Source organism: Fonsecaea pedrosoi (genome assembly GCF_000835455.1).
Source record: "Fonsecaea pedrosoi CBS 271.37 unplaced genomic scaffold supercont1.2, whole genome shotgun sequence".
NCBI lineage: Eukaryota > Fungi > Ascomycota > Eurotiomycetes > Chaetothyriales > Herpotrichiellaceae > Fonsecaea > Fonsecaea pedrosoi.
Window position 1 is genome coordinate 2,483,763 of NW_013550614.1, and position 24,380 is coordinate 2,508,142.

A 24,380-nucleotide genomic window follows, 5' to 3' on the forward strand; every position below is an offset into this window, starting at 1 on the left:
GTAGTCGTGGTATACTAGTGTCTCGATTAACCTCTGAGATTGAGATTGCCAGGAACGAGAAAATCAAATCAAGGAAGGGAGTCACCTCGACACTATCGCTCTTCTCTACGTCCTTTCTCTTCAAGATCGTGAGTGTGCCGTTGCCTGCACCTTGTACCAGACATCTCGTTTCCTCTTTCGAGACAAGATAAAATTTTGACGGAGAAGAAACTCCTACTTCGAAACACTCGAGGACGAAAGGTCCAAGACCATTTTCCCGCCTCCCCCACGCTCATATTCCTCGACGAGCTCGTCCAGCCTGTCAAACTCGTAGACCTTTTTCAGCGTCTTGACGCCGTGCTCAACCACGAAATCCAGCATCTCCTTGACTCGCTTGCTCGTCCCTAGCTGGGTGCCGATGATGCGAATGTCCCTGAAGATGACATCGCTCGCGGCGAAGTGGAAGCCCTTCTCGGGGAACGACACCACGAGGCAGGTCCCGTGGTTGCGCAGCAGGTCGACCCCATACTGGAAAGCTCTCTGGGTCTCGGGCAGGATGATGGCCGCGTCGACGCCCATTTCCCCGCGGTACTTCTTACCGTCTTCCTGGCCGAGGCGCTTGACGATATCCATGGCTGGTGTGACCCGCGCGTCCACAATCTCTGCTCCCGTGTTCAGACTCGACGCAATGGCCAGGGGCCCGTCGGAGGCGTCCACGCCAATCACTTTCAAACCCATCTTGGTGGCGAACTGTAGCCCGAGATGGCCCAGGCCGCCACCACATCCCATGATGGCCACCCGCTGCCCCGGTTGGAGCTGGCACTTTTTCAGCGCCTCGTAGATGGTGATGCCTGCACACATCAAGGGCGCTACCTCTACTGCGGTCAGCTGTTCGGGAAACCTGGCGACCTGCCTCGCGTCCACGACCAGGTATTCTTGGAACCCTCCGTCCCGGGCGATGCCGTTACTTTTGCCCGCCGGACAGTAGTTGGAATAACCTACGGGGTCGCCAGTGCCATCGGGTCCTGGCCCCTTGCGACACTCGTCACACTCTCCGCAAGGGTGAAAGTTGCGACCAGGTGAGCCCACGCGATCGCCGGGCTTCAGACCTGTTGACGGGTCCGCCTCGACCACGGTCCCGGCGATTTCATGGCTGCCCACCATGGGGAGTTTTGGCGGAAGTGGGAAGTGGCCGGCTGCCACAACGGCGTCCGTGTGGCAGTAGCCTGCGGCGTCGACTTTGATCAGGACGTCGTATGGACCATCAGGCTTCGGCACAGGGACATCGGTTCGCAGTTTATATGGTGTGTTGAAGGACTCGAGAACCCAAGCCTTCATGGTGGTGAGCCGTGTTTTCTTTTCTTTCCAAGATATCCTTGTCGGCGCCACGGTCACTTGGTCGCTCAGTAGCACTTTCGAATGGGGCGAGGCCACAAAATCAACCGCAGGAGGACTCTAGTCAGCTCAAGAGAATATGAGTGAATGGGCAAACACGTTAGATCTTTGTCAAAATAACGAGATGGAAACGGTGATACGCGAAATGATCGTGAAAAGGCCCCAAAACACGACCGAGCACATCGATGGATTCTAAAAATGCTTGACTGGATCAATCCCCAACCATCTCAGGTATCTACCTACCCAGTGCCACCCACCTAGGCATGCCATTATTCCAGCATGAGTTGCTGGTTCATGAGAATGGATGATTCGGCACGTATGAGGTTTCCTCGGGGAAACACAATCGTTAGGCCCCGTGTGCTCCAAGGGCTAGGTAAGAACTGAAAGAAGTTAGCAAGGTTAGGTAACACGCTCGGCATGGGCACAGGTTTTGCTCTCCAGCGAGGGGAGATGGGCGGGGGATGGTGCCGAGGTGGTTTGAGTGGTTGCGCCTCTGTGGAAGGAGGGGAAGGTGGGAACGGGGGCCTCTAGCCACACACACACTCTCTCTCTCACTCACTCTCACACAAATCTTAGACAGTTACCCTCAGCGCCCCTCCCTTGTCCAGTCCATTCTTTCGAGATAGCAGGTGTTCCAGACACGGAGCACCGAACATCCCGTACCTCATGGACAACAATCAAAAACTCAACCGCCAAAGTGCCAATCTCGTGCCTAGGATCTCCCGGCTTCTCTCTCAACAACACGATCGTCTCCGAAGCATTTGTTACGCTCGCACTAACAACCCACCCTCCCCTCCGTACCTCCTTATCGGCCTAGCTCCTTCTCGGAATCCCTCGATCGGACGGGCATGAAGTCATCCACGGACTTGCGAGACAACGAGACGCTCCCACGGACCCAATAGAGCCAGGGATAAAATACGAGGGCCAGAGCCAAAAACGGCCGGAGTGGCCACTTTACCATCGACCCGCCTCGGTAAAATGGCAAATGATGTACCTCGTAGTTTACGGGTCATGCCGACTATAAGACTTGTTAGCAAAGACACTGACGGCCGAGGATGTACTGCCACATTGCTCCTTGCGACACCTTTTCTCTCGAATCAACAAACCACCTTGGAAAGCCTAGACAGCCCCGACGGGTGAACGCGTACGTGTACCATGGCCGCACAACGTCTCTCGGCGGTTCTACCGCACCTGAGCTCTGCTCCCACTGGCGTGGATGCCATGTATGTAACCCCCAATTTTGCGCAGTTTTGGATGAAAGGAAACAGGAAGCTAATGTCGAGATGGGAGGAATTAAGCACCCAGCAGAATCCGGATGACATAGTCATCACGCTCGCAATCAGAACAGCCATGTGCAGGTCCGGGAAAGGTGCCTTCAAGGATGTTGGGCTCGATGGCTTGTGTTTCAAGCTCCTGGAACAAGTCCGATTGAGAAGTCACCTCGATCCGAGTTTGGTGAATGACATTATTCTTGGCAACGTAAGGACAAGATTCGTTGATGGATTAGGGAATTCTACAATTGACCTATATCGATCACTTTTAGGTCCGCGATGGTAAAGCTGCGTATTACATTCGAGCTGCTGCGCTCGGGGCAGGCTTTCCCAACACCACGACGGCTACGAGTACCAACCGCTTCTGTTCATCCGGGTTGACGGCGCTGCAACACGTCGCCAACGAGATCAAGAACGGCATCATCGAGATCGGAATTGCCGTAGGAGCGGAGACTCTGAGTGAAGGAAACGAACGACTGAGTAGGCCTTTTGATGCTGAGATCTTGGCTGCGAGTCGCGAGGCGGCAGATTGCATGATACCCATGGGTGAGGAGACAGCATCCCAGGCGATCTGACAATTGTGATTTGATCTGACGTTCTGGTATACAGGTGGTACCTCCGAGTTTGTGGCTCAAGACTTCAACATCACCCGCGAACAACAAGACAGGTACGCTGCGGAGACATACAGGCGAGCTTACCTCGCACAAGAGAATGGCTGGACCAAGGACGAGATCGTTCCCATCACAGTGCGCAAGGACGGTCGTGAGGTCACCGCCACCGAAGACGAAGTCCGGCCCGGCACCACTTATGAAGGCATTAGCAAGATCAGGCCGGCATTCCCAGAATATGGCAATACCACCCACGCAGGGAATGCCAGCCAGATTATGGACGGCGCGGCTGCGGTCCTCCTCATGAAGCGCTCGAAAGCGCTCGAGCTCAAACAACCTATTCTCGGGAAGTACGTGGGAACAGCACTGGCGGGTGTTCCCCCGAGAATCATGGGTATTGGACCTGTCTATGCGATTCCCAAATTGCTGGCCCGGTACAATCTCTCACTGAACAAGGACATTGACGTTATCGAGATCAATGAGGCCTTCGCCTCGATGGCGGTCTACTGCCGCGACCAACTCAAACTTGACTGGACCAAGATGAATCCTCGAGGTGGTGCCATCGCCATCGGTCATCCCTTTGGCTGTACCGGCGTGCGACAGGTTGTGACGGGCTTGAGTGAGTGCAAAAGGCAAAAGAAGAAGATCTTGTTGACGAGTATGTGTCTGGGGAGTGGGATGGGCATGGCAGGCTTGTTTGTGAACGAGCAACTCTAACAACACTAGCAGGACACTATATATGATATTTATTGTGATCTTGCAGCCAAAACTCAGTCGATCAATTTAGGGACATGGTATTGTAGTGAGGCTCGTCTTGCGCTTGTTGTCTTGGGTGCTGCTGGAGTATCTCGTTCTGTCGCAGGTTAGCAATGAAACCTCCATATTCTACCGAGTACAGCAATCTGAAGATCCGGACAAACCCACCTTCACCTTGAGTCTGGCCAGTGATGGACCACATGCCCTTTGGTGGCTTGCTCCGGCCGCGGGGCGGCGATTCTCGGAACCAGACCGAAGAATCCGGTACTGGCTGTTGTGGCCATCCACCATTGCGCTTTGGGTTGACCGCCGGCAAAACGCCTTGTGGCAACCAGCAGACGAGGCATGTTTGTGGAGACGGTCGAGCCCGAGGCTAAGACTCCCAGCAACTTGTACTTGTACACGTACAGACAGGACTGAGCTGGTGGTGGAGAAGTGGACAACGCTCGCATTTTGTTCTTCTCCAACTCGCACTTTATATGCGCCAAGGATCCAGTTTTCGAGACGCGAAGAAAGAGTCTCCGAGGTTCTTCGATCCTGGTTTGCGGCGTTGAAGATCTGGCTGTGCACCGCCGACTTCGAGGAATCTCCCTACTCGGACGCACAGCGCAATACCTCTACAGAAACCATCCAGTCCAAGACTTGCATCTCCCCAACATGACGTCCCCCAGCGAGCCCGAGATCCTGTGGCGCCCTGCGAATGGCGACGCTACGCCCATGGGAGTTTACCGCCGGCATGTCAATGAGAAGTTTGGCCTCAATCTGCGAGACACCAAGGAGCTGCATAAATGGTCCGTGACGCAGCCTCACGACTTCTGGATCGATCTATATGGGCATCTGGGTATCGTGCCTCCGTTACCCAAGACCACGAAGAAGGCCTACGATGACAGACTACCCATGAGCAAGATCCCTCCGTTCTTCCCTGGGCTGGAGTTGAACTACGCCGAAAATGTCCTCTTCGCCAACTCGAATCCAACAGCACCGGCGGTTATTGAAATTCGGGAGGACCAGGATATTTACAATGGCCAGCCGGTTGTTCTCACTTGGGAGGGATTCCGAGAACAGGTCCGCCAGGTTGCGAGCGCGCTGAGAGCTAGCGGGATCAAAAAGGGAGATGTGGTCGCCGCTCTCGTGGCGTCGTCCAACTGGGTCATTGTACTGTTCCACGCGGTGGCTTCGATCGGAGCCATCTTTACCTGCATTTCCCCAGAGCTCGGAGTCGATGGGTGCGTGTCGCGACTCCAGCAGGTCAGCCCTCGCATCCTTTTCGCAGACAGCCACGTTCTGTACAAGGGCAAGGTCGACCCTACCGCAGCGAAGCTGGGCGAGATTCTCCAGAAACTGCGACAAACACCGCAGGTCTATGTGATCCCCGTCTCACACACCGCCCAGTCAAAATTCGCCTTCATCAATGACTTTGTTCAGAAATCAAACCCCAGAGACCCTCTAACCTTTACGCGAGTCCCTTTCAACCACCCTCTCATGATATGTTACTCCTCGGGGACGACCGGTGCGCCCAAATGTATTGTGCACTCACACGGATTCATCCTCAACGCGAAAAAGATCTCGGCCATCCACAACGGTCTCCACGAAGGGGACGTCATCACGCAGTTTTCCAACACTTCGTGGGTGGTGTTTTATGTCATGACGGGCCACTTGTCGACCGGTGTCACCCTGGTGATATACAATGGCAGTCCCTTATTCCCCGATTCGAAGCAGCTGCTTCGTATCTGTGATAGGTATAAAGTGACGTACTTGGGCGTTTCTCCGCGCCTGCTCCTGGAGATCCAGATGCTGGGGACGATCCCGAAGAAGGAATTCGACCTCTCACCTCTGCGGCTGGTCTACACCACCGGCGCCCCTCTAGCCATCGAACAGTATCGATGGTTCTATCGATCTTTCCCACCCTCGGTACAGATTTGTAATGCCGCCGGTGGGACAGACACGGCCACATCGATTGTCACCATCGACACTTGTGGGCCCCTTTATGCGGGCGAGATGCAAGTGGCGGCATTGGGGATGGATCTCGACATTCTCGATCCCGACACGGGGGATTCGATCGCGCATACAGGCGAGGCCGGCGAGCTGGTCATCCGGAAACCCTTCCCCACCATGCCGTGTTTCTTCTGGGGCGACCGAGACGGTTCCATATATCACTCTGCCTACTTTGAGAGCTTTGACAATCTCGACGTCTGGTCACAACATGACTGGCTGAGTAAAAATCCCAAGACGGGTGGATACACGATGCACGGGAGGAGCGATAGCGTCCTGAGTAAGTCAAGCCTACAGCACACTTGTAAGTGTTTTACTGACCAAAAACCCCTACTTAGATCCATCGGGAGTCCGCTTCGGGAGCGGCGAGGTGTACGCGATCGTCGAGACGCAGCAGTTCACCGAGTACATCAGCAACAGCCTCTGCGTGGGCCGCCGGAGGCCGCAGGACAAGGACGAGCAAGTGTTTTTGTTCTTGGTCATGAACCCGGGCGTCACTCTGACCGAGGAGCTGCGCAACAAAATCCGCACCGCGATCCGCAACGGTCTGTCGCCGCGCCACGTGCCCAAGTTTATCATCCAAGTCCCTGCCATCCCGACGACGATCAATGGCAAGAAAGTTGAGATTGCCGTGAAACAGGTGATCAGCGGCAAGGACGTCAAGCCCAGTGCCACGGTGCAGAACCCCGAGGCTATTGAGTGGTTCAAGCGGTACCGAACCCTGGAGGTGCCGCCGAGGGAGAGCAAGTTGTAGAGCTTCGCCTGCGATGGTTTGGAGAGGTGGTGGTGGTGGCCTGGAGTGCAGGCTTGGGCTTGTGCAATACTTGCTTGGGACTCGTGTCCGCGTTGAGACGAGGATCGTTGGTCACATCTTTGGATCTTTAGACTCTAGAGTCAGTCTGTGCCTAAGATTACACTGTCGCGGTAATAGACAAGACGAGGCGGCTTGGAAGTCTATAGATCAGTCGTCCAGCGGGTGAATGTGTGGATATATACTACTTGATAGACGAGCATTGGCCGATCTATCACCCAAAATTGAACAATATACTTTGCGCGAAGACATTCGATCTCAATATCAATTTCAAGGGCTTTCAACGAGATATGTTGCATTAGATCCTGCGTATGTTCGCATCTTAGAGTATAAACTATCCATATATTGGTAGGTAGATAGGTAGAATCCCGTGGAGCTTTTGCGCGTCGTCTCTCTCTGTATGCAAACCCTTGCCGGTGCGGGGTCCACATGGATTGGATGTTAATTATGTGGTCATGTATGGTATTTGTGTCAAATGACGGGTGTATCGGTCTCGCGTATTACGGCTCATCACTATGCTTGCATACCTAGCACCCACCCCCAGGTACTTAGCCTCCTATACTGCCCCACACTGCATGAGTCCCTACCAAGCCGTGCGAGCATACCCCCGTACCCCGGATATTTTTATTACAAAGTACATAGGTAATGGGTACTTTCAGGTCACGCATGGGTCGTTCGGGACCAAACCTCGGCTTCCGAGGGCTGGGGAGTCTTCCATACGTATATTCATACACACGAACATACATACATACAACATAATATCCTCGCCCTGGTACCTAACCACAATCAGACGTATACTGTCGACGAATACTTATCCACAGTCGACCCTCGACAGTCTCGTGAGCAAAGTATACAAGCAAGCCAACTTGGTCACAAACCCCCTCTTCAAACCCCTCTTCTAGCCAGGAGCACCAGCCCCGAGCAGTGACAGTCACAGCTCCCACAGTATGAAGGCGGCACGGCTGTATGGCGCCAAAGACGTTCGCGTCGAAGAGGTCAGCGACCTGCCACTGTCCGGGCCCAACGCCGTGGTGGAGGTAGAGTGGTGTGGCATCTGTGGCAGTGACTTGCATTTCTATCTCGGAGGTGAGTAACGAATACAGAGTAACAGCAGACGATGACATACAATACACGATATATCTCGTCAGTGTGTCCTCTGACTCTAGACAGGTGGCGTCAGCGGCGTGGAACTCCAAGACAAATGCATCATGGGACACGAGATATGCGGACGGGTGGTGTATGCGCCCCCAGGATCGCCCGTCGAGCAGGGCCAAGCCGTCATGGTCGACCCCCGGATCTACTGCACCAGCTGCTCGAACTGCACCAAGTCGCGCACTAACGGCTGCAACGTGCTCCGTGGACTGGGCGTCATCGGCTCCTCTGGCGGACTGTCAGAGCGAGTCTTGGTGCGACCCAGCATGCTCTACGCGTTGCCCGACTCGGTGGACCTGAGCACGGCCGCCCTGATCGAGCCGTTGGCCGTGGCGATGCACGGGGTCAAGCTGTCCGGCATCCTCCAGGGCGACAGGGACGCCGCCACGGCCCTGATCCTCGGCGGCGGTCCCGTCGGCATTGGCGTCGTGCAGGTCTTGCGGGCCTTTGGGGTCACCAAGATTCTGGTCTCGGAGCCCTCGACCGCACGCAGGGAATATGTCCAGCGGTTCGGCGTCACGGCCTTCGACCCGCTCGCTGTCGACGTCAAGACCGAGTCCCTGGCTGCGACGGGCCAGAGGGGCGTCGACGTCGTCTTTGACTGTGCCGGCGCCGCTGCGGCCCTGAAAGACGGACTCGGCAGTCTCTGCTTCGGCGGGCGCTACGTGAATCTCGCGCTGTGGGAGACGGAGGTATTAAGAAGGGACCATGACCCCGAGAGGGAGTTGTGTTGACGGTGTGAAACAGATTCCTCTCTCCCTCACGGAACTCACACGCCGCGAGATCCACCTCGTCGGATCGTGTGCCTACGACGACTCGGATTTCAAGGAGACGGTCGATGCTCTCATTGAAGGTAAACACCCCTTCCCCCCCCTTCATCCAAGGATATATTTGGAATTGGGGGTCTCTAATCAGCGAGCGACACACAGGTAAATTCACCGACTTGTCCAGTATGGTCACGGCGCGGATTCCCCTCGACGACATTGTCACAAAGGGACTCAATGCCTTGCTCGAGGAAGGGGAGAAGCATATCAAGATCATGGTCAATCCCAAATTGTAGTCCCTTTCTACCAGGTAGATTAATGAAATGAATCATCTATGATACTACTCTACTCTACTTCTAATCAGAATCGAAACGTTTGGCTTAACCAGGGACAAATTCTCGTTGCCTCCCCGAGAACCACTACTGTCACTCTGTCTCCTCCTTCCCCGGATGACTTGAGCCTCCTTCCGTGCATAACTCGTGTGCAGGATGTCAATTGTCATCCACACATAAGAACCATGTGTACACGAGTAACGTAGCGAGGTACGGCCGAGGCGATCGGAAAGTTTTGTTGGTCGTTCGACGAGTGAATATTGCGGGGCAAAACGACTCGTTAAAAACCCGCCCTTGGGACGAGAGCCAAAAAGCCTAGAAAACCCAAGAGGCACACAAAGCCACGTGAGGAAGTGATAACCGGAAGAAGTCTAAGCCTGGAGAGATTGAAAAGAACTGAGCTGGTCTCTGGTCTGATGATACCAAGAGAGTCGAGTGACTTTTGAGAGAGAGAGAATTATTTTCTTACAGGAGACAAAAGCAAGGACAAGGACAAGACAATTCGATCTCGGCTAAAGTCGCAAAACGCAACAAAATCATAATCATCATGGCCGGAAACGTCGCCTTCATCACTGGTGGAGGTATGTCACGTGTCGACCTCGTCCATTTCGCTGTCCCTGTTCTCCCGATGACATCTTCCGCTGACGGTCATGGGGTGTCGTAGCTTCTGGTATGGGCCTGGCCGTCACAGAGAAACTGCTCTCGAAAGGCTGGAAAGTCACCATCTTCGACTTCAACGCAAAGACGGGCGCAGAGCTCGCCGGGAAGTTGGGCCCCAATGTGCTCTTTGTCCAGGGCAATGCGGCAATCTACAGTGACCAGGCCAAAGGGTTCTTGAAGACCTGGGAAAAGTGGCAGAGAATAGATTTTGGTGAGTTTGTGCCTCGTCTCCCCCTTAAACCTCACAGAGCTCTCTCAACTAACTAAAATGCTTCCAGTCTTTGCGAATGCGGTACGGTGGCTCTATTACTCGCATTTCCACAAGGCAGCTTCTAAACGTGCACACATCAGGGCGTTGGTGACCGCGTCGACTTATTCGCTGATGCGCCAGAGACCGAGAACGGCGCTCCTCCTCAGCCAGATATCCTTCCCATCGATGTCTGTCTGAACGGCGTCATCTGGTCGGCGTACCTCGCATTCCATTATTTCAAGAAGAACGCTGGCCGGAAAGGCAAGTTGGCCATAACGGCCAGCTTTGCGGGTATCTACGCTGGGCCAGAGGTGCCCTTGTATGCGGCGGCCAAGCACGGAGTAAGAAAGGCCGACTCTGACGATGGAGGGGGAACAAAAGCTGACACCTCCATGCTCGAACAGGACGTCGCACTCGCCCGCAGCTTGGGCAAGTTGATGAAGAGCCGCGGCGAGAACATCACCGTCAACTGCATCTGCCCGACCGTCGTAGCCACCAACCTGATCTCGGCTGAATTCGTCCAGGCCATCCCCCCCAACATGATCACGCCCATATCCACCATCGTCCGCGCTATCGAGAAGATCATTGAGGACGACTCGGTCAACGCCTGCGTCTTTGAGACCTGCGGCGAGGATATCATCCCGAGGGAGGAACCAGTCCCAGCCAACAAGGTCGCTGCGTTTTACCTGGGCGCGGATTTCTCGGAACTTAATGCGAACGAGTTGGAGCTGATCAAGGAGAGAGGAAAGGCCCTGGACGCCATGGCAACTCGATAAAATAGTCTTTGACAGGGGAAAATCTCTCGACCTTGGAAAGTATGAAGTAGGTAGGGAGCTGTGATGATTTCTCTACCATTAGCCAGCATATTGATCTTGTCGAGACGATATATCTCCGAATCTCTTCCGAACGTGTTGAATGTCTTTGAAAACATTACCTCATGTTGTTTAAAGACCTACCCTGTAGATGTCCACCTGCCTGGCAGAACTGGTACAAGTATACCTCGTGCTTGTATAGTGGTGGACCCCCCACACACTTGATGGCCAATCACATAGCATAATCTGCCCGCGAAATACTCTTTGTAGTTAGCTCCATTCGCGTGAGGCGCGGAACTGGAAATACAACGAGTAAGGAGTGATGCACTTGTATTCTCCTAGAAATATCTTGTGAATCTCTCCCGGGTCCTTCAAAGCCTACAAGGTAAGGCCCGTCGCTGCTAACATGATTTCAACGTGAAGGGACACTCCTTGCGGAAAAAACATTGCTGGTGGTGAGTAGGTACGCAAGTAGTATTTGCGGAGGGAATAAGGGCATTATTACCCAGAACACTCGTGTCATGCTTTGCCCTGTGGATGCAGTTCTTAACGCCCCGTGTGTGTGGCCAATTGCTCAGGCGCTCGAGGTGACCCCGGATACCAGATGCGGCGGCATCGAAGGAAAAAGACCCCGTGTAAATGCCGACTCGACTCTGTAGTTGACGATTATGTATGGTACCTACTAAAAGACTCGTTAGGGACCCCATGTATGTGTATGTGTATTGTGTATATGTGTATACCTAGGTATGTATACAAGTTGCAGCAGCGTGTGGCTCACGTTTCGTCACTTGACGAAAATGATTGCTTCCACAAGTAGGCTACATAGGTTAATGCTTTCCGAATTTAGATACAAGAACAAGACAAGGGGATGCTGTATATCCATCTCAGGATCGCGTATCCAATATTGTTTTACTGGTGGGTGAGACTTAGCCCCTCTTTTTCGCTCGGGGGTAGCAAAACTTAAGGAATGGATCGAGGAAAAAACGATCTCAACGGCATCGAAGCGAGGTTACACGGTACAGAATTCACAGCGAGTCACACCGAGATCGGGGGATGATCTTATAGGGAGCCGGGTTTCAAAACATAACCATGGATAGAACTCATGAACTGGATGATATTTAAAACGGGAGATATATATATATATGTTATATGCGGTTTAATCAAGGCAGCCCGTGTTGCTCATGTGTTAAGATTTCCACTATACCACCCTTGTCGGCGTCATACATTCACACGTGAGCAACACACTGCAGCGCTTCGTTCGTTCGTTCGTTCGCTCATTTCAGGTACTTGTCGCCCAGCTCATCAATCACGACATCAAACATGGGTTTACCGCAGAACCAGCCGGCCACGGGAGAGCCGGTGAGGCGGTAGGTGAACTCGACGTCCTCCTCGTCGATCTTCTTTGTCTGGCCCGCGGCGTCGGCGAGCAGCTGGGTGTGGCAGCACCGGTCGAGCGAGACGAACCAGAAGATGGCGGCCTCGATGGTCGACGCGGCCGTCAGGAGGCCGTGGTTCTGCAGGATGCAGGCCTTTTTGTTGCCAATGGCCTTGACGATGCGCTGTCCTTCCTCCTTGGCCAGCACGACGCCCTTGAACGACTCGTACAGGCCGACGTCGTTGTAGAACATGCAGCTGTCCTGGGTGATCATGTCGAGTTTCTTGCCCAGCGTGGCGAACGTGCGCCCGTACATGCTGTGGCAGTGGGCCGCGCAGTTGACGTCCGGGCGCGCCTGGTGGATGGCCGAGTGGATGGTGTAGGCGGCCTGGTTGAGGATGCGGACGGGGCCGCCGTCAACGACTTTACCGTCCTCGTCCACCAGGAGCAGGTCCGACGCCTTGATCAGGCTGAAGGGCACGCCCATGGGGTTCACCCAGAACATGTGCGGGTTGATCGGGTCACGCAGGGTGATGTGGCCTGCCACGCCCTCCTCGAAGCCATTCTTGCCAAAGATGCGGAACGCCAGCGCCAGCCGGCCCTTGAGGTATTCTCGCTCCTGCAACTTGTCGGTGAATTTGGGGGGGCCGACCCAGCCCTCGACCTGGACGTCGTTTGGGTTCTCTGCCCACTCGTGGCCCTTGGGGACGAGGCGGTTGTGTCCTCCTTCCTCTTTCTTGGCTTTTGTGGCGGTGAAGACGTCTTCCACGTCGACCGTCTCGGTGTATGTCGCGGTTGGAGGAGCCATGAATTTTTTTCTTTCTTTTTGGATATCGTTTGCTAGTTCTGAGAAAGTAATGAGTGGAGTTGTAATGGTAGGAGTAGTGACGGTGATGACAGCGATGATGAGGGTTGCTTTTTTTGTCAACGTTCTGGCCTCAAGATATGGGTGTGAAGATGGGGAAATGGGAAAGAAACCGCGGGGGGATCTCGCTTGCGGGGTCCTTGAAAATATAGACGACGTTGCCGCTCAACCTCGGAGACGTCTCACTCGGTTTCGGACCCGTCGATGGACGTCTACAGCCCCGAAAATGGGAGTCACAATATGACCCGCGAGTGAAACACTGGCCAGAACGAACGGAAACGGGCCAACAAGACCAATCGATCTACGTTGCCACTCCAGCGATCAGTGGACCATGGCACTCGATGGGAATCTGGTTCGAAGCGGTTGGAGGCGGGCATCCGGTAATCCCATACCTCGGGAAGCTCCTACTCGTAATGGTCCTTTGTACAATTAGATCGAGGCCAGCCAGTCAGGAGAGGCCAGGCTAGGCCAATGGTAGACCAGGGAAACGACGTACTATCTTACAAATACAAGTATGCGCGCACAAGCACCATGGGGGGCAGAAGAGACCAAAGTTGGGAAGATTCAGTCCCTGCAACATTATTATTCAAATGGTAGGCTCGACCATGAGTGCTTGTTCATACATGGGCATAAAAAGGAAGCTACAGACACACTATCTGGGTTGCCTGTGGGTGCGTGGACCTTTACTATCTCGATGGTCTTAATCTGAAAAGGGGAAAGAGGAAAATGGGAACAGAACAAGTGGACCCGGGGAGCCTTGCTCGGCAACTAACTTGGGGATACCAGGGCTAACGACTCGTAACCGACGGGGCCGGGCCAAACTCTGATTGTACGGACCATGGGGGCCAAGATGGGACGACAGAAGATGCGACCTTGACGCTAGTGAGTGACGTGCGGAATTGTGGCGATGATTGTCATCATCTTCATCATTGTCAGAATCATGTGCTGAACAAAGAAGAGGGGAGAAAGAAAATGGTGGCCAATGCGTAGTCTTGGATTTCACACCCTCTGTCTTTGCAGGTTCTTGCTGCTCGGGTGCTGGACAGTAATGGCCATCGATCTATTCGGTACACAGCTACTAGTCGCGGCACTGTGTCTTCTCGGGATTTTGATGGGATTTTGTCATATGCAGTCTCGTCAAAATCTGTCAAACCTCTCCTGGACATATGTTCTAGGTTTTCGTCATGGATGAGTGCGAGCAAGAAGGAATATGTACCCTGCGCTTTGCTGATTGAGAAAACGCATGTATAATTACAATTGAGGCCGTTATCATGGGTTATGTCAGGTGGAGGAGACGAGGCTGACTGGGGATTGTACTCTGTACTCGGTATACTATAACCATACCACTTCTCTTTCTTCGAACCAGAAATAGATTCAGACTTCATGTTGCAAGGCTCAAGCAAATCGTAATGAGCGAGGTGAACAGAGTATCGAAATAATATTGTACGAATTCACCCCCCCTCCCTCTTTAGCTTGGGCTGTCGGCGATGGACACACAATCTAGAGCACTCTGGCTGTATAGAATCAATACCAAATGGACAACCGCCCAAAACCAAACACTTTTAGAGAGCCTATCTGAACCCACGGAGCCTAATGCTCTCTAATAAGCAACAAGTATCTACTCGGTACTACAGACCATCTCCTAGTTGTAGGCTCTTCCACACTCGAGCCTTTTCCTTTTCTGGATTCCCAGTGAAAGTACATGGATAGCGGGGCATGAAGGATGTCCTCGCTAGGCTAGTAATTTAGGAGATGGGTCCGATAACAGTTGAACCCTCGTTCAGGCGGAATGTTGGTCGGCATGAAGGACCTTGGCTTCACCTTCACCGTGGGCGATGAGATGGGGTTTATCGAGCATGACTGCTTTTTGGCTGTGGAGAGGAGAAAGGGTAGTTAGTGGGCACGTTCCTTTACCGAGAAAGAGGCATGTCAGTAGCTTACTGGGTCAATTTATGATCGACATTCTTGACAAACGCCGCTGCGATAATGGCGATACCTGTGTGACACACACACACAAGACCGAATCAGTATTCTTGATTCCTCGTCCAAAGAGTGCTGGAGAGGTGAGGATGAGGGTCAAACCTACCGCCAAAGGCTAGACTGACGAGGTAAACCAGCCTGAAGGCGTCCGAGTGTACCGACTTGATAGCCTCTGCACCTGCGTTGATGATTGCCGGGGTAATATTCGGTATAGCCCCCAGAGCCGCGGTAGAGCCTGTCGTCAATGCAACTGCAAGACCAGGCACATGTTAGTGGGGGGAGTTACCAAGGCTGGGGAAGCCGGGGGAAAGGGGGAGCCCCAGATGACGGATTGATAGATAGATAGATACGTAGATCACCAAACGTACCGATAAAGGATTCGAGGTTATCTGGGTTCAAGCCCGCCCCGATGGCTGCTTCAGCTACGCGCGGCGCCAGCTCGTCCGAGACCTTGTTGTTCAGGATGCTGCTGTAGATGCCGACGGCGATGGCGCCGCCAAAGGCCAGCGTGGAGCCTCGAATACTGTTCAAATTGTCAGTCGGACAATGCGAAGAGAGACACGGGACAAACTCACCCTGTGGCAGCACCGATATCCTTGTCCTCAACACCAAACTGGACGAGGAGCACACCGATGACCTGCGCGGCCGAAACCCAAAAGGACGCAAATGCCACCAGCACAATAGCTCGCGCGGGCGTGTTCTCATTCACAGACGCCATGGCGCCGATGAAGGTTGTCTGCAACAATGTGGCGACAAAGAATTGCCAGTTGGTCCGCTTGACCACGCCAAACATGGTCCCGGACACGACGATTCCAACTGTTCTCTATATCAGTCTCGGGACTTTCAGGATAACCCCTGTGTTGCTTACTGGTTGCCGCAAGATTGAAAGCCAGACTGTACCATCCAATGGTCCTGGGCACCTGGGTGAACAAGTACTGCACCTCTGCTCTCACGTCAGTTGGTTGTCATCCGGAGTGGCTTCCTGGACGCGACTTACGCTGAGGCCACAAGATTTGAAGAGATTGCAGCTATGCGATGAAACAAAACAAACGGTTTAGCGGACACGTCGGTGGGAATTGCAAGACTGATCCGGCACGTACCGACATTCCTGAAATCAGGATCGCAACCAACGGCAGACTAAAACCCCTCACGTTCTTCATGACACCCGGAGGGAACAGCTTGGCCAGGTTGTCGGGACTGTAGATCTCCCAGAGCGGGAATGCCACGATGAGGGTGACAGCTGATGAATCAAAAGTGTCAGTTTTTCGCCTCTTGTCACCAGAGAAATGGCATCTGAACAGAGACATGTCGCATACATACCTCCGAGAATCAACGGTGCCAGCACATGTGCGCTAGTCCAGGGATATGGGTTGCCGCCCCAGGAGATACCGAGCAGGAAACAGGTCAGGCCACCGCCAAACAAGACCAGCCCGAAAAAGTCCAGCTCTTTGAATTGCTGGAACCTGGTCTTTCCTGGGTGAAGGCCAACAAAGCCAGGGGGCCAGTAAAAGATGGCGATCAACAAGAACGCCCAGCCGTTGGCAATGGCCCCGATATAGAATGTCCAGCGCCAATTCAAATCCGCAACGATCGCATATGCTATGGACAAAACCCACGGTCAGCAGATGTCGCACGACGATATCAGGCTTCGTTCAACTCACCAATGACGGAGCCAAATGCTGACCCGGGGAGCGCAAACACGTTCATAAAGGCAATGGCGCTGCCTCGATGTTTTCGGGGGACAATCTCGTTGGCGGCCGCATACGCGATTTGCTGAATACCACCAGCGACACCCTAGGACAGGTAAGCAAAAGTCGGGTTCGACATGGGGTCAGATGTTAAGCGCACCATCAAGGCTGTGCCAGCAATAACTTGGTTGACCTTATCGGCTCTGAAAAGGACCCAGTCAGCACCATCTTCTTCCTCCAGATCATCCCCATCACACGAGGAAAAAGACTAACCGGCTTGCCACAATAGTTCCTGTATTTTCATCTTTAGTCCAAACAACTCTCAAAAGACAGGGTCGCAGGGGACAACTCACCAACTAAACCAAGAAGATTGCCTGCGATGAAGAAGTTCCGGCGACCAAAGATGTCGCTGCAACGACCGGCCACGGTCTGAGTGACTGCGCCACCCACAGTCCAGGCTTGGGCGACCCATGCAATTTGAGTCGAAGGCCCAATGTCGGCGTTGATGGTCAACGGAATGACGACGGGAACGATGAATGACAGGATGCAGGCTTCATAGGTAAAGGCCAACGCCTGAGATATGTGCGTTTAGCATCAAGTCAATCCGACCATGGAGAAACAAACTTAGCACAATACCCAGGACGCTTCGCAAGTCCAAGGCCCGATTCTCATAGGCCTCGATTTCATTGTCTGGCGAGATGATGGCCACGTCGTGCTTCTCACTCTCCTTCTCCTTGTCCTCCTCGTGGATAACCTCAGCTTGGGTCGTCATCTTTGTGGGGTCCATGCTCAGAGATTTTGCGGCTTTGAAAGAAACAACAAGAGCAGGTTGGGGGGACCTTAGGGCAACGAGACTTGAGAGATGAAGATAGATGGGTTTATGAGGTTCGGCGTTGGTGAGCTCTCCCACACCCTCCCCCCTTTTTATGCGTAATCTCTCGGATGTCAACAATGGAGAGGGTCGATACAAGCACGGGGAACCTGAGGGGGTGTGATTCCGGGGTGAGACCAACTGGGGACAATCCTGGCAGACGCCACAGTGCGAAACTTTTGGACCTTGGCAATTGGGAATTCCTCGTATAAAGCTCCTTGGCTGGCCCGATGGTCCGGCCTAGAATATATGCCATTATCAGACACTAATGCAGACATGGTGCAGGGGTGTCTTTTCATCCCATTTCCTGCCCCCCCCCCCCCTGTATTTGTCATCCGTGCTATCCTGCGCATCCTACTCTCTAGGAGGATACTGGAAACATAGTATGTGATCAATCCCAGCTGTACGAGTTCTGTTGTCTGGACAAGTCTTCGCGTGTGATTTGGACGTATGTAGATTCCTGTGAATAAAACAGTCACAGGCTTAGTTTGTCACGTATTGACCAGATATGTACCTTGAACCCCCGCTTCCCCTCGGCACGTCTGTCGCAAGCGATAGACAAGCTACTCACGTGGAGCTTGGCTGGGCTGCTTCTCCTCGTTGGTGAAAGACACGGCGGCTGAAAGTGTATCTCGCACGAGAGATCGCTTTTTCTGACCTATCCTCGGTGCAGCCGCAGAACACATTGAATGCTTAATTGATCCTCTATTGAAGTTGAGCTTGGAGATCAAAGAACTATTGCCTGAAGGCCCTCTTTCTGGTCGTTGATTCTGCAAAACGTGTTTTCTTTCCCCCCGTGGGGTTTTGCCCACATGCGCGAGAGTCTTTGCGAAAGAATCCTCTATTGACTTGGGGTCCCCGAATAACCATAAATGCCGGTTCGACTTCGAGTCATTACAATCAGGTGGGGTCAATAATACCCTGACTAGGTTTTAATGTGGATTTCCCTTTACAAAGTCCAACGAGTTAGGCAGGCAGGGACGAGGAACTCTTACTCGGTACAAGTCATGACCAAAACTGGTGGAAAATCGCACCCTCCCATAGGCCAAAGCCGCTGTTCGTACCGAAATTGCCGCCCTCAATACCTGGAAGGGAGCCCCCATTAGGGTGAACCCAATAATCGTCTACCTTGAGGACTGGAGTTGTGGGGATCATTCCAGCGCTTCCATCGAAGCCGTTTGGACTCTGATCCGCCCCGCGTCCCTCCATTCAACCCAACAGACGGGGCAGACGAGGCAAAGACGAGGCTTCGAACCCCCGCAGACTTGGCCTCGTTTCCGACTCGTTATCACGCAGCCAGTTCTATTGGCCAGCCTCGGCGACCTCGGAACGAAGCCGGGAATCCCAAGTCCGTCCCGAAAAACTCGATGAGACGCCAGGAAAACATGCCGGGTCTTTTTTGTGCATTGCCGCGGCTCACAGATCAGATCAACTGACTGGAAAGGCATGGGTGGTATGACGCCAACCACAAGAATCGACTGTTATGCTGGTCGACGAGGCTACCAAGTGCGAAGTGGCAGCTCTGGACCACCTGATAGGGTTTACCTAGGTAGTTCTTTTTCATGGTGGTGGCATGTTCCTAGGTCTTTGTTGACGCCTCCATAGTGCACTGTTTCCCTTTATATGCGGCGAAGCCATTAGATCAAAGAAACATCTTGTCCTCGTCCCAAACGTCTTTCTCAGTCTCTATCCTGCCCCGACTTGTGTGCTCTCGGGAACAATACTCGACCATGTCGGACGTCTACCTCCCAGAATTCAACGCTGACAAGCAGCCGACCGTTCTTGACAAGGTGGTCGGTCTCCCAGATGCCCCCATCCACGCAGAGAGACATATCAAGGTCATCTGCATTGGTGCCGGAGCCTCTGGCTTGCTCTTTGCCTACAAGTTGCAGCGAAGCTTCTATAACTTCGACTTGACCATTTACGAGAAGAACGAGGATATTGCCGGGACATGGTATGAAAATCGATAGTGAGTCGACCCAATCCCTCTCTCGCGTATTGGCATTTTCAAGCATATACTGACATTTTATGCTAGCCCCGGGTATGTCTATCAAACGACAAAAACCAAGTTTTCGAGCGAAACATGATTGATAGCAGATGGACTAATTGATTTGCTCCGGCAGATGTGCATGCGATATCCCCGCCCACACCTATGTCTGGTCTTTCGAGCCAAAGACCGACTGGTCGTCGGTCTACGCCGGCAGCTCGGAGATTTACCAGTATTTTGACAACTTCTCGCGCAAGTATGACCTGCGCAAATACTGCAAGATGCAGCACCAGGTCATCGGAGCCACCTGGGACGACGACCGAGGAGTTTATATCGTCAAGGTCAAGGATTTGGCCTCCGGCAAGGAGACGATTGACTACTGCAACATTCTTGTCAACGCTGGCGGCATCTTGAACGCCTGGAGATACCCGGCCATCCCGGGCCTTAACAAGTACAAGGGCACTTTGTTGCACACGGCAGCCTGGGACAACTCTGTCGACCTCAGCGGCAAGGTCGTCGGCCTCATCGGTAACGGGTAAGTAGATTAATATCTCTTTCGCATAAAGGAAGTCAAAAAGGCTAACGAGTGATGTTCCTCAGATCGTCTGGGATCCAGGTTCTTCCCACCATCCAGCCTCATGTCGACAAGGTCATTACTTTTATCAGAGAGCCCACTTATGTCTCCCCGGTTCAAGGGCTGAGCCAGCACGTCTACACCGCCGACGAGAAGAAGCAGTTTACCGAGCAGGAAGGGACGCTCACCAAGTACAGAAAGCAGATTGAACGTGATACCAACAAGCTCTTCAACTTGTTCATCAAGGACACGCCGTCGCAGAAAGAAAACCGAGCTTACATTACCGGCCTCATGAAGGAGAAGATCGCCAATCCTTACCTCGAGGAGAGGTTGATCCCAGAATGGTCTCTCGGATGTAAGGACTCCTCTACTGTCTTGGTCGGTGACAATACTGACAAACAGCTACTTACAGGCCGAAGATTAACACCTGGTATTGGCTACCTGGAAAGCCTTTCCAAGCCTAATGTTGAAGTTGTCTACGGCGAGATCACAGAGATCACCGAAAAGGGCTGCATCTGCGACAACGGCCAGGAATATCCCGTCGACGTCCTCATCTGTGCCACCGGATTCGACACGTCGTTCCGCCCACGGTTCCCGGTCATTGGCCCCAACAAGAAGAACCTCCAAGATGTCTGGGGCAAGCAGCCGCACTCATACCTGGGTCTTGCTGCCGCCGAATTCCCCAACTACTTGGTCTTCCTGGGACCCAACTGTCCGATTGGCAACGGACCCGTGTTGATCGCCATCGAAGCCCAGGCAGACTGGATGATGAGTGTGATCGACCGCTACCAGACCACCAACATCCACTCCTTCTCGCCCAAGCAGGAGGCCGTTGACGACTTTATCGAGTACAAGGATAAGTTCATGCAAAAGACCATCTGGTCCGAGCCCTGCCGCAGCTGGTACAAGGGCGCCGAGATTGACGCCCCCATCACGGCCCTCTGGCCCGGCTCGACCCTGCACTACCTGGAGGCCCTCAACCAGGTCCGGTGGGAAGACTTCAACGTACGGTTCAACGGCAACCGCTTCGCCTGGCTCGGCAACGGCTACAGCCAGACCGAACTGGACCCCTTGGCCGACACGGCCTACTATATCCGCGAAAAGGACGACAGCCCCCCGGCATCGACGCGCGCCAAACGGGAGGCTCTGACGAGAACGGGCGAGGTCGGATCGACGGCTCCTCGAAGAGTCGGTGCACCTCAACAGCAGTCCCATCTGTAAACGGTCTGAGAAGGAAAAAGATTTATGAGGGTGGAAAGCGGGAGGGGGAGGTGGTGACTTTGGGGAGTCAAATCTTCTGTCATCTTTGGGAACATTTTCAGACATTTGTTTTTCTTCTTGAGACGGACTACAAAGTATAGTCACAAGTACAGTATATAGTTGGAAGCGAGGCTTATGGAGTATACCGACGAGACGAAGAATCCTAGATTCCGAGATATTAGAACGAGTGTCAATCGTTTTTACCTGTGTTTTTCTTGTAATAATCTCCATCAAAACGTGTGTATCACAATGTTGTAGAACCTTGCGCGCGCTTCGGCAATCATCAGACGTTCTTGACCATCTTCGAGCGAGAGAACACGCTGACTCGCTCCTTCTACCGAGTTGCTCTTTTCGGCCTCTTGCATTCTACAAGTATGACTTGCACCTGCCGAGTAATGAACAGTCGGCCCAAGTCAGGTGAATGCAACTGCCCACTTCCTTCCTCCGGCGGACCAGGTCGCTGACTCGTCGCCTTTGCCAGAACAAGGACAAACACTCACGGATATACAAGGATAGACGAGGATCCGACCCAAGCTTATCAATTTATCCATGATTGTGCCATATTTATCCATTGTTCGTTTTTCCTCTGCCGAGGCACCCTGTGCTCACCCACCCACCGTCCCATGCCGAGGCTTGCTGGAGTCTCGTCGAAAACAGTGTCTGCGTGTAATGCGGCCGGTGTCTTGTCCACGGCGCGCGGTGCGTCACACGTTTATTTCTTTTCCCGATGGGAGGCCTGCCACTAGTTCCATACGAGTAGTTGCACGTACCTAGCAGAGAGAAAAAAATGGTTACCCTCCAATCCTGATCTGCGTGATTAGGTGGTTGGTTGTACTCGTAAACGGTGCATTGGTGTCGGAGTGCGTGTGCCTTTGCTTGTTTTTGACTCTCAATCGCTGTGGGGTTTTGTTACTCGGGACACGGAAAGAGTTGTAGTGTAGGCTTGTCTGTCTGTCTATCGATCAAGAGTCAAAATGACTATTTTCCAATCATCACAGCCTCCCATCAAAGGTGCGTGTAGGGAAATGAAGCCCGGCTTCACCTACCTCAAAGCTCTTGCACAGAGACAAAAGGCCCTAACTAACCCCTCTTGAACTTCGTCTAGTTCCCAACATTGCACCAGTTTGGACTTGGTTATTCGAGGGCGAGGAGAGTCCGCTACGCAGATTCCCCCCGGAAGCTGTGAATGGCTTCTCGGACGCCGCAACGGGAGAGGTACGTGATCGCCTCAGAAGACAGAACCAGGGACGATGTTTTGCTCGTGGACATGGGACTGACGCCCAAGTGATGGCATAGCACATCAGTTTCAAAGACCTCAAAGAGCTGAGCACGTACGTGTCGACCGCCCTGGTGCAGAAATATGGCCTTCGACAGGGCGAATGTGTCTGCCTCTTCAGCCCCAACACCATCTGGTATCCCTGTGCCCTCTTTAGCGTCCTGCGGTCCGGCGGCATCGTGGCCGGCGCATCCCCCGCGTACAATGTCGAAGAGATGGCATATGCGCTTCGACTCTCAAAGGCAAAGCTCATATTCACGGTGCCTGGCTCTCTGAAAGTTGCTGCGGCAGCCGCCAAAACAGTCGGAATCACCCCGGATCGGATCCTGATGCTCCACGGCGAGGTGGACGGTCATGTATCGCTCTCCCAGCTCATCGACATCGGCCGGTCGCAGGGCCCGCAGCGACAGACGACACCCTTCACGATCCCTCGCGGCCGGCAGAACAAGGACTTCTGCGCCTTCCTCTCCTTCAGCAGTGGTACGACGGGCCTCCCCAAGGCGGTTGCGATCTCGCACAGCAACATCATCGCCCAGTGTCTGCAGATGAGACAGGCGGGAGCCAAGATCGACCGCATGATCGCAGTCCTCCCCTTGTTCCACATCACTGGGCTGGTTCACCAGATGCACCTCCCCATCGTGCTGAACGCCAACGTCCACATGCTTCCGAGCTTCTCGATGCACTTGATGTTGAAGGTCGTGCAGGAGTATCGGCTACAGGAGCTAATGCTGGTGCCACCGATCCTGGTGCGCCTGGTCCACGACAAGTCGATTGAGAACTACGACCTCAGCTCGATCCGGTATTTCACGTCCGGGGCCGCGCCTTTGTCGGCTGAGATCATCGCGCGTCTCCAGAAACTGTTCCCCAACGCCGGGCTCAAACACGGATACGGCATGACCGAGTCGGGCGGCTGCATCACCGTCACCACGCCGGACAAGTACGACTTCAAGAACGCGACCAAAGCCGGCACTCTCCTCGCCTCGACCGAGATCAGGGTCGTCGATCCCGAGAGCGGAGCAGAGCTGGGACCAAACACACCCGGCGAGATCTGGGCCCGGGGGCCGCAAATCACCATGGGCTACCTGGATAACCAGAAGACGACCGACGAGACGTTTGACAAGGACGGCTTCCTCCACACGGGTGACATTGGTTACATTGACGAAGAAGGATTTTTGACCATCACCGACCGGCTCAAGGAGCTGATCAAGGTCAACGGCATTGGCGTCGCCCCTGCCGAGCTGGAGGATTTACTTCTCGGCCACGCTGATGTGGTAGATGCCGCCGTCATTGGCATCCCTGACGCGACGTCCGGGGAGAAACCCAAGGCCTATGTCGTCCTGCGCAGTGGGCTGACCCGTTCGCCGGAGAGCGCGGCCAAGGACCTGATCAAGCTGGCGCAGGAAAAGAAGGTGCGCCACAAATGGATCAGCGAGGTCGAGATCATCGAGGCCATCCCCAAGGCTCCGTCGGGCAAGATCCTGCGCCGGGTGCTCCGGGACCAGCACAAGGCCGGGAAGAGGGGACTGGTGGCGCTGCGCGGAGCCGGCCCCCGGGCCAAGATCTGAATGTTTTTTTTCTATGATTCTGCGATTTATAGAGAGAGCGCATTCATTGGGACCAACCGGGTGGCAAGAGGGAAAGAGGGCGTCTCACTGTCTCACTATCTCTAGTCATTGACATATACATATATAAGAAATACATATCAACCGTATCATCATGTGC

The 24,380-nt window shown here is 53.6% G+C and overlaps 9 protein-coding genes across 9 annotated transcripts; 6 read left to right on the forward strand and 3 right to left on the reverse strand.

Annotated features, from left to right (window-relative positions):
- Positions 1-213: 213 nt before the first annotated feature.
- Z517_02844 (uncharacterized protein) lies at positions 214-1,317 on the reverse strand (the record flags this gene model as incomplete). The annotated part of the gene is made up of 1 exon (XM_013431952.1): positions 214-1,317. One exon carries the CDS (start codon positions 1,315-1,317, stop codon positions 214-216), a length of 1,104 nt encoding a protein of 367 aa, XP_013287406.1.
- A 1,212-nt stretch (positions 1,318-2,529) lies between these two features.
- Z517_02845 (uncharacterized protein) lies at positions 2,530-3,970 on the forward strand (the record flags this gene model as incomplete). The annotated part of the gene is made up of 3 exons (XM_013431953.1): positions 2,530-2,853; positions 2,918-3,191; positions 3,255-3,970. The coding sequence occupies 3 exons, from the start codon at positions 2,530-2,532 to the stop codon at positions 3,968-3,970; spliced, it is 1,314 nt and encodes a 437-aa protein (XP_013287407.1).
- Positions 3,971-4,666: 696 nt separating this feature from the next.
- On the forward strand, positions 4,667-6,755 carry Z517_02846 (acetoacetate-CoA ligase; the record flags this gene model as incomplete). The annotated part of the gene is made up of 2 exons (XM_013431954.1): positions 4,667-6,281; positions 6,340-6,755. 2 exons carry the CDS (start codon positions 4,667-4,669, stop codon positions 6,753-6,755), a joined length of 2,031 nt encoding a protein of 676 aa, XP_013287408.1.
- A 1,004-nt stretch (positions 6,756-7,759) lies between these two features.
- Positions 7,760-9,024, forward strand: Z517_02847 (chlorophyll synthesis pathway protein BchC; the record flags this gene model as incomplete). The annotated part of the gene is made up of 4 exons (XM_013431955.1): positions 7,760-7,898; positions 7,983-8,656; positions 8,712-8,817; positions 8,894-9,024. The coding sequence occupies 4 exons, from the start codon at positions 7,760-7,762 to the stop codon at positions 9,022-9,024; spliced, it is 1,050 nt and encodes a 349-aa protein (XP_013287409.1).
- Positions 9,025-9,732: 708 nt separating this feature from the next.
- Positions 9,733-10,746, forward strand: Z517_02848 (uncharacterized protein; the record flags this gene model as incomplete). The annotated part of the gene is made up of 4 exons (XM_013431956.1): positions 9,733-9,931; positions 9,999-10,012; positions 10,072-10,311; positions 10,375-10,746. The coding sequence occupies 4 exons, from the start codon at positions 9,733-9,735 to the stop codon at positions 10,744-10,746; spliced, it is 825 nt and encodes a 274-aa protein (XP_013287410.1).
- A 1,310-nt stretch (positions 10,747-12,056) lies between these two features.
- Z517_02849 (uncharacterized protein) lies at positions 12,057-12,965 on the reverse strand (the record flags this gene model as incomplete). Its single annotated transcript, XM_013431957.1, has 1 exon — positions 12,057-12,965. One exon carries the CDS (start codon positions 12,963-12,965, stop codon positions 12,057-12,059), a length of 909 nt encoding a protein of 302 aa, XP_013287411.1.
- A 2,608-nt stretch (positions 12,966-15,573) lies between these two features.
- On the reverse strand, positions 15,574-17,462 carry Z517_02850 (uncharacterized protein; the record flags this gene model as incomplete). The annotated part of the gene is made up of 10 exons (XM_013431958.1): positions 15,574-15,818; positions 15,871-15,945; positions 16,000-16,030; positions 16,103-16,242; positions 16,323-16,601; positions 16,664-16,796; positions 16,851-16,893; positions 16,964-16,982; positions 17,044-17,263; positions 17,322-17,462. The coding sequence occupies 10 exons, from the start codon at positions 17,460-17,462 to the stop codon at positions 15,574-15,576; spliced, it is 1,326 nt and encodes a 441-aa protein (XP_013287412.1).
- A 1,829-nt stretch (positions 17,463-19,291) lies between these two features.
- On the forward strand, positions 19,292-21,343 carry Z517_02851 (uncharacterized protein; the record flags this gene model as incomplete). The annotated part of the gene is made up of 5 exons (XM_013431959.1): positions 19,292-19,530; positions 19,597-19,602; positions 19,685-20,083; positions 20,149-20,477; positions 20,535-21,343. 5 exons carry the CDS (start codon positions 19,292-19,294, stop codon positions 21,341-21,343), a joined length of 1,782 nt encoding a protein of 593 aa, XP_013287413.1.
- A 1,013-nt stretch (positions 21,344-22,356) lies between these two features.
- Z517_02852 (uncharacterized protein) lies at positions 22,357-24,223 on the forward strand (the record flags this gene model as incomplete). The annotated part of the gene is made up of 3 exons (XM_013431960.1): positions 22,357-22,393; positions 22,488-22,597; positions 22,679-24,223. The coding sequence occupies 3 exons, from the start codon at positions 22,357-22,359 to the stop codon at positions 24,221-24,223; spliced, it is 1,692 nt and encodes a 563-aa protein (XP_013287414.1).
- Between the last annotated feature and the right edge of the window lie 157 nt (positions 24,224-24,380).